General features: G+C 26.9%; 2 protein-coding genes across 2 annotated transcripts; both read left to right on the top strand.

Moving 5' to 3' along the window:
• The first annotated feature begins 11,766 nt into the window (after window positions 1-11,766).
• On the top strand, window positions 11,767-12,338 carry LOC132933556 (uncharacterized). Its single transcript, XM_060999826.1, has 2 exons — window positions 11,767-12,163; window positions 12,252-12,338. Exons 1-2 carry the CDS (start codon window positions 11,904-11,906, stop codon window positions 12,301-12,303), a joined length of 312 nt encoding a protein of 103 aa, XP_060855809.1. The 5' UTR covers window positions 11,767-11,903; the 3' UTR covers window positions 12,304-12,338.
• A 5,234-nt stretch (window positions 12,339-17,572) lies between these two features.
• Window positions 17,573-18,994, top strand: LOC132951330 (piggyBac transposable element-derived protein 4-like). The gene is made up of 2 exons (XM_061023153.1): window positions 17,573-18,662; window positions 18,714-18,994. The coding sequence occupies exons 1-2, from the start codon at window positions 17,573-17,575 to the stop codon at window positions 18,992-18,994; spliced, it is 1,371 nt and encodes a 456-aa protein (XP_060879136.1).
• Window positions 18,995-20,079: the final 1,085 nt, after the last annotated feature.

Below are 20,079 nucleotides of genomic sequence, written 5' to 3' on the forward strand. Positions count from 1 at the left end.
TATTTTTTAAATAATATTATATGTTTAAGATATTATATTATTATATTATTTTCAATAAATTTAAAATGTACCTAATTATGTATATAAATACTTATCTACAATAATTTTTAATCCTAGAAAGGTACCTATTTAATTTAGTTGTTTGTTAATTATTTTCAATAAAAATATGTAACATGTATTACCTATGGGCTATGTACCTATATAATAATATGTAAATTATAATATATTATCATATATAATACCTATATGATAAAAGACTGAATTTAAATCAAATATTAATTTGGGGACTTTCTTACCGGGGACTTGTTTTCATATGTCATAACTTAATATCATAACTATTAACTGTATATTTTTACTTTTTTAATTTATAAAATTTACAATCTGGATTAAAAAAAACACAATAAGTGAATGAGGTAATATGTACAACAAAATAATATAATAATATATGATAAAAATAAAATGAATAATAAAATAGTTTTTTGATCATTTGATGCTAAAATATCACTATTCAAAAAATCATTTGGTCAAAAATCAACTTATTTTATTATATAATTTTAATATTATCTAAATGCTTAAATTATGAACAGTAAGTTAAATATTGCTCATAGTTTAATTATTTGTATGATTATACCTGCAAATATGTATTTACTCAAGTCCAAACATTTTTTTTGTGCTTGAATTCCAATAATAATATTTATTTTTTTTTAAATTTGTTTTGACAAGATTCACTTTCCAATCTTTCCACTTCAAATTTTATTTTTGTGTCATAAGTGTTTTCTAGTTCACTTACATCAAGGTCAACTTGCTTTTTTTAACCTAATACTGTGTAGTTCATCTTCAAATTTTGTGGTATTTTCTGTTTTTGCTAATCGCTTGTTATTCAAAATAGATAAACCTTCGTACACTGTCTTGGAACTTATCTGCTTAGATTCATTAACATGAACAACTTTTAATTTTTAAATAAAAATGAAACTCAAAAATGAAATAACAAATTAATATTATTTCTTGATAAATAATTTAAGCGGGAAAACACAAATCACGGTGATAACACAATGATAACAAGAAAAATGTATTCAATCTCCCTGATAATAACAGTTGGAAAATTCTTAGGTATAATATTTGCCTAGTATATACTTAGTATATACTTTACTAAGTGAATTATAAGAGTGTATTATGAATACGATATCGTTTAAAAATCTAATATTTCACTTGGTAAAGTATATACTAAGTTGTAGTTAAATGCAATCTATGAATATAGCTATACATCTCTTAAACTGTACATAGATGTTGTAAAAAATGGTCACATTTATCTGTACAATGTATGACATTTTAAGTACATGTGTAGTTACATAGTAATGTTGTATAAAAGTTACATATACGTCTTTTATTTGTACATTAGTGATGTTATAATTTGAACTTCACATATAAATCGATAAACATACTATTATATTTACAACTCAACCGTTATATTTATATATAATTTAAATACACATACATGTTATTATCGTAACCAATAATAATAACAATTTATTATTAATAATCTATACTAACCGCTGTATGTGATTACACGCGTTTATTGATAATAATATATTTCTATGGTATTAATATATTATTTTATTATAAGATTATTCGACTAACGACTTGTTCGACTTCGACAGTCTTACAAGTTACGACGTGACACACAGCATTTTGTACTGGCCCTCGTACGAGCGAGTCGGCTATTAAAAGTGCTTTACAGATTTATAATTTGTGTTCACGAGCTCGCGAAGTATAAAATAATTGTGTATTTGTACCTACGGGCTACGGCGTCGTCATAAACACGTGCTTTATATAGCTTTTGTTTAGTTCGTGCCGCAATAATATTATATTCATTATTGTGATCCGGTAAATAAATATAATCGAAGTATATATAAGTACTTATAATTATATTGTTCCATTCAGTGGCTGCCGTCGCCGGTTATACTTCATAATACTACAAGATGGACTATGGAGGATACTACTTCATCACAAAAACTTCAAGTAAGTCATATTATTATACTAAGTATTATTTATAGTTACCCCATTAGTAATAGTTTGTATGTCTTAAATTGAACTTAATAATATACCTAATATATTTACTTACCAGCACATTTTTTATATCTTATATCTATATTAGGTAGGTATATTGTATGACTACACTATTTAAGCCTAATGAGAACCAAACATGAATTCATACATAGTTAGGTACTGGATATACTCGCTAATGTAGTTAATTTCTACATCAGTGATAATTTGTAAAATAAATCAAGTGTACCTTCCTATCTATAATTATTGTTTTTTTTGAATAAATCATTTTCAGTGGATAGTTGGTTTCTTTGAAAGAGAAAATAAATATTCTGTAATATCAGATAATTGGCTCACGACTACAGGTATTGGAAGCCAAACTGAGTTATGGTGAAAATTGCCTCCTAAGCATGTAACAGCAACCATGATTATTAAAAGAAAAGAACCTCATTCAAGTTGAAATACATTCCCCGTAAAAAAGTTCTTGATGGCATTCTTTTCCAAAAAAGACCTGTTTTGTCTGCATTGAATACCTGTTCAGGGGTGTAACCACCCTGTTCAATGACATTTTTTAACTCTATAGGAAAATTTTTAGCTGCTAAATGGTCTGCCGAGGCAGACTCGCCAACTAGTTTGACGTTGTGAAGGTTACACCGATTTTTGAATTTTTCAAACCAGCGAGGAACGACGAATTTTTGCTATACCCCTTCGATGAACTTGTAAAATGTTGATGAAGTTGCTTAGGTTTTTTTCGTATAATTATAGAACTGAGAGGAACTTTTTTTTGGGTCTGGTCTTCAATCCAAATATTTAAGGCTTTTTCGGTCTTCTCCACAATAACATCACGCGTTATCACGTTTTACTGGAAATAGGGGCACTTTCCATAATACTGCGTCGTATTGTCACTTCATTTTTTCTTATTTCTCGAACATTAGTCTTGTTCATTTCGTACTTCCTAGCATGTGACGCTACGGTATCATCACTTTTTATTTTATTCAAAATTTCAATTTTTTGCACGAGTGTCAAAACGTTTCTTCTCCGTTTCATTCAAATTTTAGGTTGAGAAGCCATTTAAAATGAAGTATGGTACTAGATTAAATAGTAATATGTACATTTTACATACAACCGTACACGTGTCACGCACTAATATCAACCAACAACTGAACAATTTTAAGATATAACAAATTAACCGTACATATTAAGGTATGTACTTTATGTAGCTTATCTGTTATAAGTATGGGTATAATAAAGATAAAATTTCATCGTATGTATAAATAAAATATTATCGCCGACCCAACCGCGGATTAAAAATCCACGGATAACGAGGGATTACTGTACATTCTTGTGTTCATCTATAAATAAAAAAATCAGTAAATATGCATTACTAAATTAATATTAAGATAAAGTAGCAGAACCAAAAGAATTATTTAAGGTTCTTAAATAATGCAGCATAAAATAAATACTCTTCTGCTTGAATATATTTTATTTTTTTTATTTTATGGTCCTCCCTCATTTTCCTAAGCTCATTTATTATTATATCACGTGTTGCCGGATTTTTATAATTAACTTCATATATGTGGCTGATTTGTTTTTTGAATATCTATTTAAAATATTTTTGTCGAGGAGTGTATTTAATGTTTTTTTAATAAATTGTTGTATTTTGATATACATCACTATTGCATCGTTACTATTGCCATCATAAGTTCAAAAGCCTCACATATATATTTTACCTAAAATTTGTATATAGCATATAGATATGTTTTATTATTGATAAATAGTATTCATTAGGTTAATATTGATTTATTCACCGTGTGATATTTTGCTTCTGAGTTCTTATTGTATTTTTCCAGAAAAATAAGAACCAATATTTCATCGTACGCATAGGGTGAATTACTCTCCGTATTTATATTATAGTCGAACTCTATGACTTGGCTCTTGAGAGTTTTGATTTTGATCGAGTCATGTTCATCACAAATATTTCAAAACATGTTAGGTTTGGTGTTATATTAGGTTATATGTTAAATGTAAGTTAAATAATATTACAAATGAGTATAATTAAAGTGCAGGTAATCTGTAATGTTTCAAATTATCAATGCATTTGTAGAAATGATATCGTATCAATAAATAATAGGAACAACAGTTGTCTGTATTTATTCCATTCTTTAAATAGTTCAAAGTGCATACAAATTTGTAACAAATATTTATTTGAAAACATCTTATATAAAAAAAAATTCCCTTGGATATATTTTCATTTACATCATTGCTGTAATATATGAAATAAAATATATTGAAATTGAATATTATTATTTTATATTTCCAAGACTTAACTTCTACAGATAAAAATTTTTTTTTTTTTTTTAATTTTCATATACATATGAAATACTGGGCACCACTGAGAAAACTCGTGTGGGGGCCCAGGAGTTCGAAAAATAAATTGCGTATACAGATTACAGGAAAAAAAAAAGATTACAAATTACAAAATTAAATTAGCGTATGAAGATCTAAAGTGTGTACAATCTGTGTTACTTAATAATAGAATTAAACAGTTTAAATAAGTACAGTGATATCATTACACATTATATTCGTAAGGAGAATTCAATAGCCACTGTAGAATGCTTTTTTTGAGTAAATTTATTGGGAGGTTTGTTATAGAAGGTGGTATTTCGTTATACAGTTTGGTACCAACTATTTCAAAATATCTGTTAGTTGTGGTTTTTTTGTTTTTTTCTATGAGAAAATGGTTTTTCGCATATCTTGTGTTGACTCCGTGCATTATTGGTTGCAATAGATTATGGTTTTTTAAATATATAGCGCTTATTTTTAAATATATTTTTTTTACAGGAAGGACGTTTAATTCAGTATATAAATTTTTTGTTGGGTACATACGGTCTTTATTTAACAATAGCCTAATAATTTGATTTTGACAGATTTGTAGACTTATAGTATTTTCGAAAGCACCACCCCAGCCTATTATACCATAAGAAATTATTGATTCCACCAACGCTATATAAACTTGACGTAATTTTGGTATTGTAAGAACTTTATTTAAGTTTCTTAATATGTACATCATTTTTCGAAGCTTTTTTCGTAATTGTTCAATATGAGTTTTCCATCTCATATTACTACTGATTTCAATACCTAAATATTTAAAATTATGTTCAATCTTTATTGATTCACAAAAGCAATTTTTTTCTAACTGTGTACAGGTGTCATTATGAATTTTTATTTTTGTTTCAGTAGGTAGTCTATTATCTATTAAGGCATGAGGTACAACACATGTTTTTTCTAAATTTAAAAATAGATTATTTTCAGTTGGTTCATAATGTCCCATTTATTAACAAACAATTGATTTATAAGGTTAATAAATTGTGTGTTATTTACTCTGCAATTAGATTGTAACTTATCCCATAACCAGTATGGTATATTTAAAGCAATGTAGTTTCTGTTTCTGTGACAATGTTCATTGTAGGTGTATGTTCGAACATGACACTTGCATGTGATATTATTTCTTGCTTTATTTCTGTTTTTATTTCTAGTATAACTCTTTGTATTAAAAATTTAAATATTAGCTATAGTAAATAATATTGATTATTTTTATTATTACATGTACATCTTACTTTTTGTAGCAAATCTTCATATAAGATTGGAACGTTAAAGAATTAATTTGATTATAAATCACAGAATACATTTGTGATTTAATATGTTTATTTTTTTTTTTGTATGCAAGTGCACAATCAACATACATTTTTGCTGCACCGTATAAATTCGAATTTTTACTAATACACTGCTAGTGCAGCAAATTTTACATCATGGCATAACATATTATTATCTTTTAAGGTATAAATTGCAATTTGAATTGTAGCATGGCGTTAGAAATATAATTGTCAAGTAACATTCTATCGATGAATATACCAAAACTATTCAACGATAATTTTAATAGATCAATATCTATAATATTAATTTTTTTTTTCAAAAAAATTAGACATGCCGCAATATTCCGCGAAATTTTCTTAAAAAAATATAAACAATTTTCAACAATTTTAAAAATATGACAACCAGGCATAACAATTTCTAATTATAAAATTAACTGTAGGTACATTTTTAAATCGATATGACTATGCACATATTTTTTTTTGTTTTCCCAACAATTTCAATTGGTGGTAGATAAAAATCTGGTCTATTGTCTGGATAGACAAAATTCGTTTCCCAGCTGCGTACTAATCATATATAATTTTTATTAACATCAAAAAAATTACAAATTGCCATAAATTAATATATACTTATATCCAAACTTCCTAAACTGACAAAAGTAATATTTAGTTATTCTTTGTGGATACAAATCATATGATATTTCATTTTTTAATACATAGTTAACTATTTTTTTTGATCTCTATGAAATCGTTGTCAATTTTTTGACGATAAAAACGACTTGAAAATTACGTAAAAAATAAATTGTTTAGAAAATAAAATTAATTAAAGAACAGAACAGGTGTCAACAAAATCAACTTTAAACTTCTCACAACATATACCAACTATTCCAAGGTCGATTAGATAATAAAAGAGTACAAAAGAATATCGACGATAAAATGATACTGGATTTCTACATTTGATGGATTACTAAATATAAATATTGTTGTACAAAATCATGATTTTTAATAAATTTTAAACCGATACGTATCTACCACGGTAGTGTATATAATGAGTACCCGGGACATATATTTCGAAAACAAATAATTAAAAATCAAATTTTGTACAACAGCTTTGAAAATGATATCACGTGACTATAAATGACCTGCTCTATACTGCTAAAGTGTTTTAGGTCGTCTGGTAATCAAATTTTTAAGAAAGCAAGGGATGTGATTGGCTAAGTTGTAGTACAAAATTTTGATTTTTAAACCAGCATTTTACCCCCGTAATCCTGCACAAATGTACTGTTTTCTGGACAACTCGACTTCACAACTACTGTATGCTAATGTTACTCTCAAAAATGCATACAAATTACGACTTAGCCAATCACATCCCTGGCTTTGTTATGGTCTCTACCCTTACAACCTTAGTATACCAAGAAAATATTTTATTTAAAATTAATTTTTAAATTTCAATATAATATTATGTTATATTTAACTATCTACCTTCAACACAAGCTATGCTAACATAAGGTAGATAAATCTTATTCGATGTATGTAATTCATTTTTATGTATAATATATATAAAATAAATTTTTTTTTTAAATTTTTGGGGAATTATTATTATATTTAAATTACCTATTTTTTTGTGACAAAAAAGCGCTATCGAACTTCCAAACATTTGTCCACAATTCAAATGTATACATTTGTAGTTCTTCATTTTTAAGTGTATCTCATTGTAATGAGCTTTCATCAATTTTGCGATTTTATATTGTTTATCACATAACGTGCATTTAACTTTATCATTTTGTAAATGTTGAGTTTCATGATGATATGTAAGGTCACTCGCCTGATAGAATTTTGAGCTGCAAATTGTACATTTGTGGTTCTTTTTTCTCTTACCATGAATTGCCATGTGTTGTTGCAGTGATATAAGAGATGATAAGACTTCGTTGCAAATTTTGCATTTTTTTTTTGGGCCCTGTATGTAATGGAATGTGTTTTTGCAACCACGAAAAATATTAAACATTTTTTGAGCATATGGGGCAGGGGAATGTTGGAAATGGCCACATTTCTACTGATGAATATTAAAGGAATATAATTAATTACATGTAACACAAACAAATGTAAGTAATTTTCTAGGTTCAGTTCATGATAGTAGAATATATAATAATAGTCGAGTGAAACTTCTAATTTAATCAAATGCTTTAGCTGGTAACATATTTATTTATTTATATTTATATTTATTTTTATATTATCTAAATATTTGATATTGACTAGAAATAAATTCATATTATAATAAATTCAAATCTAAATTTAAATTTTTTAAAACCAAATCTTGGAGTAACTCTATTTCTTCATGAATAAAAGCTTTAGATTTTTTTAATGTACTGCTATCAGAATTCATTTTTATAGACTACTTACTAATTACTTAAACAACTTTTAATACATATTGCAAGATGTAACGAACATTCAAACATTAAAATCACTAAATTAATTACTAAAGCATCTAATGTAATTAATAAGAAATCGTATTAACAATATTTGATATTATTATCACAGATAATACAGCTAATCTATGGCAATAAAATATTAATTATGCTGATAACAATAAAATAATATATAATCTCCCGAACATTTTGCTTTTAAGAAATATTTTTACTTAAAATATTCTTAGAAAAATCTTAGCTAAGAAATAACTTAGTACCCTTTATAAATACCACTTGTGAGTTAGTGAAAAATATTTACTTAGCAAAGTTGAATATAAGTAAAATCTTTGTATCATTTATAAATTTGGCTATATGTTGACTAGTGGCGGTCTGTGCGGAAAGTTGCACACAACACCGCACACACACGCAATAATTTTATTATCGCATATTGCATATATTATTAGCCATTAGTTTATTACTTATTATAGGGAAATTCCGAAATCATTATATTATCTTATCGCCTTCGCTGGCTCGTCGCTACAAAATTGGAAAATATGTAATAACATTACTATAAAATATTTTGTATAGAAATAATATACAAAAGCAAATTCTATGACGGAAAATTAATCTAATTATTTTTAAAATTTAATTGGAAAAAATGTATTCCGAATACTGTACTCCGAATACTTATAAAAAGTATTCAAAATACCGGGTTGAATATTTTCAAAAAAAAGTACTTAAAAAGTATTCGGAATACTACCCAAGTCTGCCAAGGGTTAAAAATTAAATCTATTAATTATTTTCATTTTTCTAGTTCGTTCAGTATTACTTTCTATGCTTATAAAAAAAATTGTGACTTATGATATTTGATTTTTTTGTAATGGAAATGTGTACAACTTATGAGAAACCTTGTATTACATTTTCAAAATTGTTTGGCCGGCCAAATCGATATTATCGATATTTCAAAAAAAAACTAAGAAAAATCGAAAATTTCAACTCTCCATAAATAGCTCAAAAACCTCAAAATCTTTAAAAAGTTATACCATGTATCAATAAAAACATTTGGTGAAAAGTATCTACATTTTTTAGTTTTTGAGAAACAACAAAATAAAAAAAACGAAAACTGGTTTTGCGTAAAAGTCCACGTTCTTCCCTAATTTTTTTTTTTTTTGGTTTTTCCTGGCGCATTTTAATAATACTAAAATGTTTACTTTTGACCCCTCAAAGTACCAACTAGATTCACGTTGCAATCAGAAACTGAGAAACCACCCTTGCAATTGAAAATGGAAACACGTTTACTGCCCCAAAACGTGATGATAGACAAAAAAAAATCACACACACATCATTGTAAAATCAATACATTCATCACTCCGTTCAGAATCTTAAAAAAGATATAGACATATTCTGTGGAAATACCGTAGCTTATAATTATGTTATTAAGGGGCTGGAGCAATCATTTTTTTCATACATTTAGCTCAATAAGTGAAAAAAAATAAATATGCTTCCAGTATCTCGATTTCAATTTTGAAAACTAAATTTAGTTTGTATTTCTCTTTACTAAATTTGCTCGGAAGTGGATTCTTATATTTTTCATTTTGTCACTATTTACAACTAAGTCATGTATAAGTTTATTTTAATAAAAATATAAACTTACTATGCATCATATTATATTAACTAAAAATAAAGTCGTAAATCTATTTCTGAGCAATCCTAGAAAATAGTCTAACGAATATGCTCATCTTTTCAAAATGAATATCAGTCGATCCAGGGACTGGAACCGTACCGAAATAGACCGGTTTTGGACCGAAACCTTTTGAAAATCTTGGGACCGAAACCGGACCGGAACCCTTAAATAAATTTTTTTAGGAACCGAAACTTAAACCGAAACCTTTATTTTGATGTAGAGATTTTTACGGTTTTTTTCGGTTTAAAAATTCAATAGATATTTTTTCTTTATTATATAGTAGGTAATAACTACTAATTATAACAAATAATTATTATTAAATCGTAGACCTATAATTCCTATATATATTTATAACTTTATATAATTCTTATGTGTACAACAGAATCGTCATAAAAAAAATTCCAAAAATCCAAATTCTAATTTCCATGTAATCGACAATGAGCCCGTTATCTGCGTTCAATTATTATTGAAAAGCTAATCGCAATTCGCATTTCATTCGCAATACCTGTTAATATAGAAATAGAATTTCTGAAATTAATAACAATTTGTGGGTTTATACTTTATAAGTGTTTCAGAGTAAGTTGTTATATATTTAATAAATAAATTATACATCATAATTTATTGTTACCTAACTAGTATATCTGAGGCCTGCAGTGATAATATTAACATATAACACGTGAAGTGCCTATTTATGATGTGCATTGTGCATACTGCACATTGCATAATATAGTATGTTTTTGCGCTAAAACTGCCTAAAACTGAGCCGCGACGTGTCGTATACGACGTGTCGATATCGGTTCCGCGCGCCGTGTATCGTGAAATTGTTATTAACGTCCTTGGAATATTGATGTGTTTTAATAATAATCGATAGTAGTGTAGTACCAAGTAAAAATAATTTTGTTGTAGACAAATGGGTATCAAAATAAATATGTAATAACGGTACCTATTCAAAAATATGAAAATAGAGTGTACCATAGTCTGAGAACATAAATATTAAAATATACACTTATTGTTGTTATTATAATATATCCGAGCAAGATGCACCCTCTATACTCTATAGTCTATAGACTATACATTATTAAAATAAATTAATACTATTTTGACACACAATTATTAAAGTAACAACGAAAATAATATGATATTATTGATATTAATATAATATTATCGAAAATAGCACAGCCGCGTTATCGACATCGTTGTCGCCGCCGTTAATAATAATTAATACCGCTAAAAATAGCTACACATAATGTTTACTCTTTCTGTATAATCTATGTTTTGTATATTGTACGACACTATGATTGAATTGCTGTGTAGTGAACGGTTCTCCCGTCTTCGTCAACTGTCAAGTATAAATTGTAATAACTAATACCTAGGTAGGTAATATCAAATTGAATAATGGGTCGCCCAAGTGTGTCAAAAATTCATTCTTATTTTAGCTTCAATAAAAGTCTAAATGAATCAGCGTGCAAAAATTGCGAATGCAAAATAAAAGTAAGTACCTACTACCTACAGAATTACTACTAAATTATAATACTGAGTTTAGCTACTAGGAATCTGCTTGCATCTTACATTCTACGTTTTACTTTAATTTTATTATTTATTTCATAATGCATAATATATATGTTAATATCCCTGTTAATATGTTATGTTGGATTTTTTATTTAAATTCTTTCAAGATGGCACTCCACATAAAAGATAAAAATCTTGAAGAAGGTAGTACTTAGTACTTATTACTATTACATTTAAGAATTTCACAAATAGAAAAATAATTTTTTAGTATAATGTATCATGTATGTGATTGATCACAGTAGACTCTTATACCACAAATTCGTTAGATTAGTTCGGTGACAAATTAATAGTTAACTGTTTCAACAAAAAATTAACCGGTGGTAAAATATTTCCACCAGATATTTGTTTGATAATAATAACTAACCAAAATAATTATCTTTTATCATGTTATAATTATTATATCATTAGGTGTATATATAGAACAAAGAATATTATATTATCTACCTACTATATTTTTTATATTGTTTTTTTTTTATATTATAATAGGGTAAACATGGCACAAATCTAAAACGTCATCTTGCTTCACACCATGATGAATTGTATGAAGAATATATGTCAAAAGAATTGGAAAAAAATAATTGTTCAAAAAAAATTACAAAAAAAGAATCACAACTTAATTTATTTAACTTTTTAGTACCTAAAGTTAAGGTACAACTCAATAAAAAAATAATATTAGACGCGTGTATTGATCTCGTGACAGTCAATGGACGTCCATTCAGTATGTTAAATGACACAGGCTTTCGAAAAATACTAGATCCTGTTTTAAATGGATTTAAAGAGAAAAAATTTACTATCAACTCTTACTCGATTAAGTATGAATATTGATATTTTTTTTAATTATGTTGGCAAAATATATAGGTAATCACTAATCATGTAATATTTTACATTTTTACCTCCTAGGAAACATGTACATACAGAGTCGCTTCTCATACAAGATGAAATACCTAGCTAATGAAGTTCAGTCTAAACTCATTTCTCTCAAACTCGATGGTGTTACTAGACTAAATAGAGCTTTTTTAGGTGTAAATATGCAATACCTATATCGTTGATGATTGTATTAAGCTCAGGACTTTAGGATTAGTAGAACTGACAGAATCTCATACAGGTAAATTTGAAATATCAAGATATTAAGTACAATAATATTGTGAGTTGTGTGGTTTTCTTAAGTCTTTTACTTAATTAATTTCAGTTTATATAGTAGCCAGTAGGTCTTTACAGTTTAAGTGAAAATCATTGTTAAACTCATTGCAGGAGTATATTTAAAAGAAACAATTCTTAAAATTCTCAAAAAATTTAAAATTGAACAAAAACAAGTGTACACTATTACTTCGGATAATGGTGCAAACATGCTAAAAGCAATAAACTTGGTTGAAGAAGACATTTCAGCAACAGTTGCAGCTACAACAGAATTGAATGATGAGTTAAACGATAAAAGTATTGAAGAAACAGCTGATGTCAGTTCAGATTCTTCATCTTAAGATAGTAGTGACAGGTAAGACATTTTTTTAATTAATAATTGATAATAACACGTTTCATACGATCATTACCATCATACCAAAATACTATTATGTACTATAATAATTAATGGTACAATTTAATACTACTATTATTTAAAAAATATAATATGTTGTGCATAGGTTTATTTATTTTTTAGTGGACCCAGTATTATTATATATTATTGTAATAATAAAAATGTATTATTATAATAATAAATTTAGATCATAATTTTTTTTAAAAATATTGTATTCCTAAATACATATCTTATGTTGGATTTTATCTTCTACAAACGTTATTTCAATAGGTACATCATTTGTTATCAGTTATCTTTATAAGTTCTTGCTAATTTGGATCTTTATTACCTACCTATCATGATATTTTTCCATTACAGTAAAATCAACTAAATAATATATATTGTATAGTAAAATTATAGGAAAATTTGTAATAAATGTAAATATGTAATAAAGGTAATTTTAGACTATATTACCTAAATGAGAAAACTGTATTTTCTTTTTGTTGTTTCTGAAAACGTTAGGTAATTTTCAACTTTAAAGCAATTGTAACTATATAAATATTTTTAATAATACCTTATTACCTAATTGAATATGTTAAATTCATACAGGTACTAACAGCTTACCCTTTGTAATGGAAATAATATAAATTATATTTTTAGAAATTACTAAATTGTTAAAAACTCCTGTTCGTATAATTTAGTACTGAAGCTGCTCCAGTAACAAATTTGTTGGATGATGAACAAATAGCTGTTTTGCTCAATGAAGATATTGAATGTATTGATAAAGAATATGAAGAAACAGAACATGTATTAAATAGAATTGAGTTAGCAAACCTTGGCGATTGTTCTATTTTTAATGGTAAATTAACTAAATTATATTTTTACAAATGTAAACTAAGAAACTGATATAAATACAATTTAATAGTAACTTACCTACTTAACATAATATGAATAATTCAAGTGTTGAAACCAAAACTTTGTTTATTTTTGTTATAGGTATTCGCTGTGTGGCTCACACTTTACAATTAGCTGTTATTGATACCTTGAAGCACAACAGTATAGATAAATTATAAAACAAAGTTCGCTTACTAGTTAGAAAGCTGCGAAACCAAACTTATATTTATTTGATCAAAAAGGAGAAATTAAAATTGCCAATTTTGGATTGCTTAACACGTTTGCACTCTACATTTGACATGCTAGAGAGATTACAACATCTAAAAGCATTTATCCAAAATATGGCAGCAAATGACTCCAAACTGAGAAGAGTTGAGTTGAGTTATTTTGAGTGGCAACAAGTACACATATTATTTAAAACTCTTTTACCTGCAAAAATGTGTACTAAAAAATTACAATATGAGCAATTGACTCTTACTGATTTTTATGGGGCTTGGATTGCTTGCAGAATCGAAACAGAATCCTTGAACAATGTATTTCCTAATAAGTTAGTACAGTGTTTGAGATCTAGGGAACAAAATATTATGAACAACCAAGTTCTTCTAGCTGCTATTTTCTTAGACCCCCAGATTTAACATAACACTGACAGAAGATCAATGTAATATTACTATTACACATTTAATAAATATATGGTTTCATATAAAAGAACTTGAAACGAGTCAAGTTGATACTAACAATCCAAAAATAGAAATTGAAAATAATATTGATAAAGTTTGACTAATAATTATGATACAGATATACTTGAAGATTTTCTGAAACAGAAGGAAAGTGATAACCAGTGAAGTTCAATTTCAAGTTTAACTTCAAGCCAACCAAATTCTCAAAATTCAATTTCAACAAAAATGGAAACTTTATTAAAAACATATCAATTAAATGAAAAGAGATTAAACCACAAAACAATTAATATATTAGAGTTCTGGAAGACAATGAAGAAAAAATATCCGGAAATTTATCAGCTGTCACAAATTGTGTTTTCTGTTCCCGCAACGCAAGTTAGCGTCGAGCGCCTTTTTTCAGGCTTAAAATTTATATTATCACCTTATAGATGCAACATAACACCTATACACCTGGAAGACCAATTATTAGTTAGAACAAATAGATTATTTGAAAAAAATTATAAAAAAAAAAAATTTTCAAGAGTAAATTATTAGTTTACTAATATAATAATATATTTTAGATAATATATCTATATTATGACTGATATTATAATGTAATAAACTAATAACTAATAATATTATTTTAAGCATTTTTTATAATATTATTTATTCATTTTGTACCTATCCCTCCCCTTAATTATAATTGATAATATACTATAATAAAGTAATTTATTTATAATAAGGTTGATTATCTTACCAGTATATTATAATTATAATATTTATGTTTTGTATGTTTGTCTATTACTTTATAGTTTAAAATTTAAATATTATTTACTATTAACTAACAAAATAGGTACGTACCTAGTGGATATCTAGTTGTTTTTTAAATATATTATTATTATATTTTTTTAATATATTATTATTATCTAGGTTTTGCTAGTCATCTACAATATTGGTACCTTATACATATTGTATGCTAATAATGTTATTTTGAATTCTTACAATGTTTAGAATTTAGTGGTATAATGAAACTTCCATAAACAGCCAGTAAATTATTGAATTAAATAGTATATTTTTTAGTTTTAATGTTAATATTATATTGTAATGATATTTTATTACCTAAATTCTTAAATAGGTACACTTAATTACAAATACCTATCAATAAATTGAAGTTCTTAATATGTTCATTTTTTATACAGTACTTGATTAATAAAAATAAAATAAAAAGCAAAAGTAAAATAATTATGGTTAAAACCGGTATTAACCAAAACCGAAACCGAAATTTTGGATTTTTGAGAACCAAAACCTAAACCGAAACCGATAAAATCATAAAGGTTCCAGTCCCTGAGTCGATCGAAACAAGGTGAATTTTTATTCCTGTTTTGGTACTGCTTACATCAAATCTCTGTCCTACAGCCGAAGCAAAAGTATTTTCTTCGTTACGACAGTACAAAATAAATCCTAATACTGGGAATTAAAATTTCGTCGCGAAAAGTGCGATAATGGATTACACACACTAATATTCATTTACTTCTCATAAATTGACACAGCCTAAATCTACGTCATGTAATATTAAATGCCTAAACACTACTCCTTAAAATATATTATGCTTCAGACCCTTAAAAAAAATTAGAACAAGATTTAATATATTATACAATATACATAATATACTCATATATATTTTAATTTTTAAAAAAGGTAATAAATCATTTGTTTCTAATTATCGACCTATCTCTAAAATTTCAATTATACCAAAAATATTTTCAAAATTAGTAAATAACCTCTGAATCTAAATATTACCTCTGTTCTTAATTAGTAGTTTTAGTGGTAAAATTTCACGTAAGTTTGATTATTTAGTACAACTGATACACTGTTTGTTGGTGAAATTTAGTTACATATACCTACCTAACTTAAATCAATAAATATTGTACTGCTGCTAAACAAAAAACGTTGAACACTAATGCAATAGTTATTTAACGACGTCGCACGTTCGTTGTTGTCTTGAGTCGTTGTTGTTGAGAGGGATAGGTAAATAATTATAACCACTTTTTAGACTTTAAATATGACAATAATATAACACTTTATTATGACAAGTTTCAAATACAAAATAACTATAAGCACTGTCGTAAGCTTGATATACCTAAGACGGGCTGACTATCTTCTAAGTCAGGAATGGCCAACCCGCGGCCCGCCTTGGAAAGTTTTGCGGCCCGCGACATTTATCAAATATTTACAAAAAAAAAATTATTTTTGCGCCGATAGAATATTCTGGAATGTCTGCGCAACGCGGTATCTGTATTCTTAATAACGTAATCGCAACAAAAGTAATAATTCTAATCTAATTTGATAAAAATATATACGAGTAGACACCAGCTTATAGCAAATTGTATTGTTAAAATAAAACGTGGCTAATAACAGTCATGATCTGTCCGTTCGCTGTGACTGTTGAAGTGCGTTCAGTGTGGAAAAATATTTAAGTACGTACTTTTTTTTATAATTTTATTATTTATTTTAAATATGAGTGGTGCAAAGAAAAGTACTTCTTTATAATTCAAAACACAAAATGAATGTGTTTGATTTTCCGAGAAACAGTCGCTGTATTTAAAGAATTTTAACGTTAAAAGGCATTATGAAACAAAACATAATGATTATTTGAAATTTAGTAGTGAAGTGAAACAATCGAAGCTCAGGGAATTTATGTCACAATTAAAAACTCAACAAAAAATGTTTAGTTCAGCATTACAGCAACCATCTAATATCGTTAAAGCAAGTTATTCTGTCTAATTTTTGATTGCAAAACAAAAGAAAACATTTTCAGGTGGTGAATTTGTGAAAGAATGTTTGGAAGCTGTAGCAAAGGATATTTTACCTGATAAAAATAAACTATTTTCGAATAGGTATAAGTTTGTCCCGACAAACAGTATGTCGTCGAATTAATGACAGTTCAAACGAAATTATTGTAAAACTACGCGATCGAATTCAAGATTTCAAATATTTTTCTATTGCATTTGATGAAAGTGCAGATATATCAGATACAGAGTATAAAACTATGTCAGATACTGAACAATCTGATACTGAAGAAGAAACTGAAGTTTCAATTCCACCACTTCAACCAAAAGTTTTTTTTTTGAGATAAAAGGTCTGTTTACTCCAAATTTCAAATGGAAATCTGGTACACCATTCAACCTAAGGTTCACCAGTTTTGTCCAAGTAAAAGTGGTATCCAAAAAGAGTTTGAACTAAACAGTAACTTTACTATTTTAGATTTTTTTGAAGCTCTCGTAACTCCATTTTTATTGGGCAAAGTTGCATATGAAACAAATGAATACTATAGGCAAAACACTGAATCACATATTATGTCATGTCGCAATGCAAGTTGGTATGACACTACATCAGAGGAATTATATTTATTTATTTCAGTACAAATGCTTATGGCTAGAAATAAAAAACTTGACATTTCAGAATATTGGTCTACAGATCCACTACTTTATTCTCCTATTTTTGGAAAAATCATGAGTATAAATCGGTTTCAGTTACTTTTGCGTTATATTAATTTTTGTAATAATAACAATCAAGTCACAAATGACCGCTTATTCAAAATTGATATAGTATTAAAAGACATAAAGAATAATTTCAGATCTGCTATGGTGTCATTTCAAAATCTTGTTATAGATGAGAGTTTGGTGCTATGGAAAGGGAGACTTTCATTCAAGCAATTCATAAGAACTAAACGTCATCGGTTTGGAATAAAATTTTTTATTTTGTGTGATGTAGAAACAGATTATATTTTAGATTTTATTATATACACTGGAAAAACTACACGTCTTGTTTCGTGTAATCCTAACTTGGGCCAATCAGGTGCTGTTGTAAAAACATTGATGAAAAGATATTTAAATATAGGGCATACTCTATATACTGACAACTGGTATACATCACCAATACTTTCAATGTACTTACATAAAAAAAACCCCAATACTTGTGGTACTGTAAGGTATAATCGTCGTGGAATGCTACCATTCAAAAAAACTGAATTTCAACCAGGTCAAACTGAAAGTATACATACTGAAAAAATGTTTACAATAAAATGGATGGACTGGAGGGAGGTGCATATGCTTACCACGATACATGGAGATGAACAATTGCCTATTCAAAAACATGGTAAAATAACCATGAAACCGAAATGTGTAAAAGAATACAATGAAAATATGGGATCTGTGGATAAGACTGATATGTTACTTAGTGGTGTAGAGTGTATAAGAAAAACAATAAAATGGTACAAAAAAATATTTTTTCATATGATAGATTTATCATTATTAAATGCTTACTCATCATATAAGACAGTTACTGGAAATCATATTCCAATAGCTCAGTTTCAGATGGAACTAATAAGGCAGATAATAGAAAAATATCAAACCGATCGTCTACCAAAATCAAGACCACCGACTAAGGACCAACCATCAAAACTAATTGATAAGCATTTTTCCTCAGAAGTTCCAGCAACACAATCTAGAAGGCTTGCCAGAAGAAGATGCCAACTATGCAAGAAAAATAATAAGAGAACTGACACTAGATACAGAATGTGATGTGGGCTTATACGCAGCACCTTGTTTCAATATATACCACACAAAAAAATGTTAACTACTATTTTTTTTTTTATATTTTATTATAGACTAGTGTAATATAATTACATGTGATTTTTTTTTCTGATACATGTATTTTTTTTATTTTTTTTTTTAATAAATACTTCATTTTTGCAATTTATAATATAATATGCGTTATTAATTACCGGATTAACGATAAATATTGAGAAACCCTGGCTGGTCAATTAAAAAATACTTACAATTAATTAGGAAATTAATTATTTAATTTTTTTGTTGATAATTATTAATTCAGGGAATTCATTAAATAGAATAAAAAAAAGGTGAAAATTCCCAAAAAAAAAAGCTTGGCCTGTCAGTGATGAATAATTTATATGTGCTTGGCAGGGAAAAGGTTAATAGTATTATTATAATAAGTTCTATAATTTTTCATTTCATTTGTGATACACTGATACGCCATAATATTAATAAATTCAAAATATAATTTAGTCATTTTGTTTTTGATAATATAATAATCATATTTTCAAATACTAATTTAATATATTAAAATTATGATGTCACAATATTAATATTTTAAAAATATAAATTGGATATTTTGTTTTAGATAATATTATAATCATATTTTCAGACTATGATATTATTATTTCTGTTATAATGTCATATTATTATAATATTCAAAATATATTTTAGATAATTCGTTTTTAATAACATAATGATAATTAATTCAGATTATCAATTTATTATTTCGTTTATGATGTCATATTATTACATTTTTTATAACATTATTTTTATAATGAAGATATGATATTAACTAGATATTATCATTACGAAAATGCTATCATGGGATGTAAAACCACCTTGGGTGGGCCGTGGAGTTAAAACAAAATTATTAAAAGTAGATAAACAGTAAACACCCGGCGTGGTCACTCGTTCGCTGTGTTCACTTGGACAATCAAATCGAAAACATCCCTCGACTTGTTATGTAAAACGACCTTGGATAGGTCTCCGACTTCAAATAGGAAAAACAGTAAAACCTCAATAATATGTTTTTATTGTTAAACTAACGGAGC

Source organism: Metopolophium dirhodum, chromosome 1 (genome assembly GCF_019925205.1).
Source record: "Metopolophium dirhodum isolate CAU chromosome 1, ASM1992520v1, whole genome shotgun sequence".
Taxonomy (NCBI): domain Eukaryota; kingdom Metazoa; phylum Arthropoda; class Insecta; order Hemiptera; family Aphididae; genus Metopolophium; species Metopolophium dirhodum.

What these genes read in the sequence shown, in the direction of transcription:
- LOC132951330 (XM_061023153.1), top strand. Translation starts at nt 17,573, where the DNA reads ATGGAAATCTGGTACACCATTCAACCTAAGGTTCACCAGTTTTGTCCA. An exon ending in GTTACTTAGTGGTGTAGAGT is followed by an intron (nt 18,663 to 18,713) that starts GTATAAGAAAAA and finishes TTCATATGATAG; the next exon opens with ATTTATCATTATTAAATGCT.
- LOC132933556 (XM_060999826.1), top strand. Translation starts at nt 11,904, where the DNA reads ATGTCAAAAGAATTGGAAAAAAATAATTGTTCAAAAAAAATTACAAAA. An exon ending in ATCAACTCTTACTCGATTAA is followed by an intron (nt 12,164 to 12,251) that starts GTATGAATATTG and finishes TTTACCTCCTAG; the next exon opens with GAAACATGTACATACAGAGT.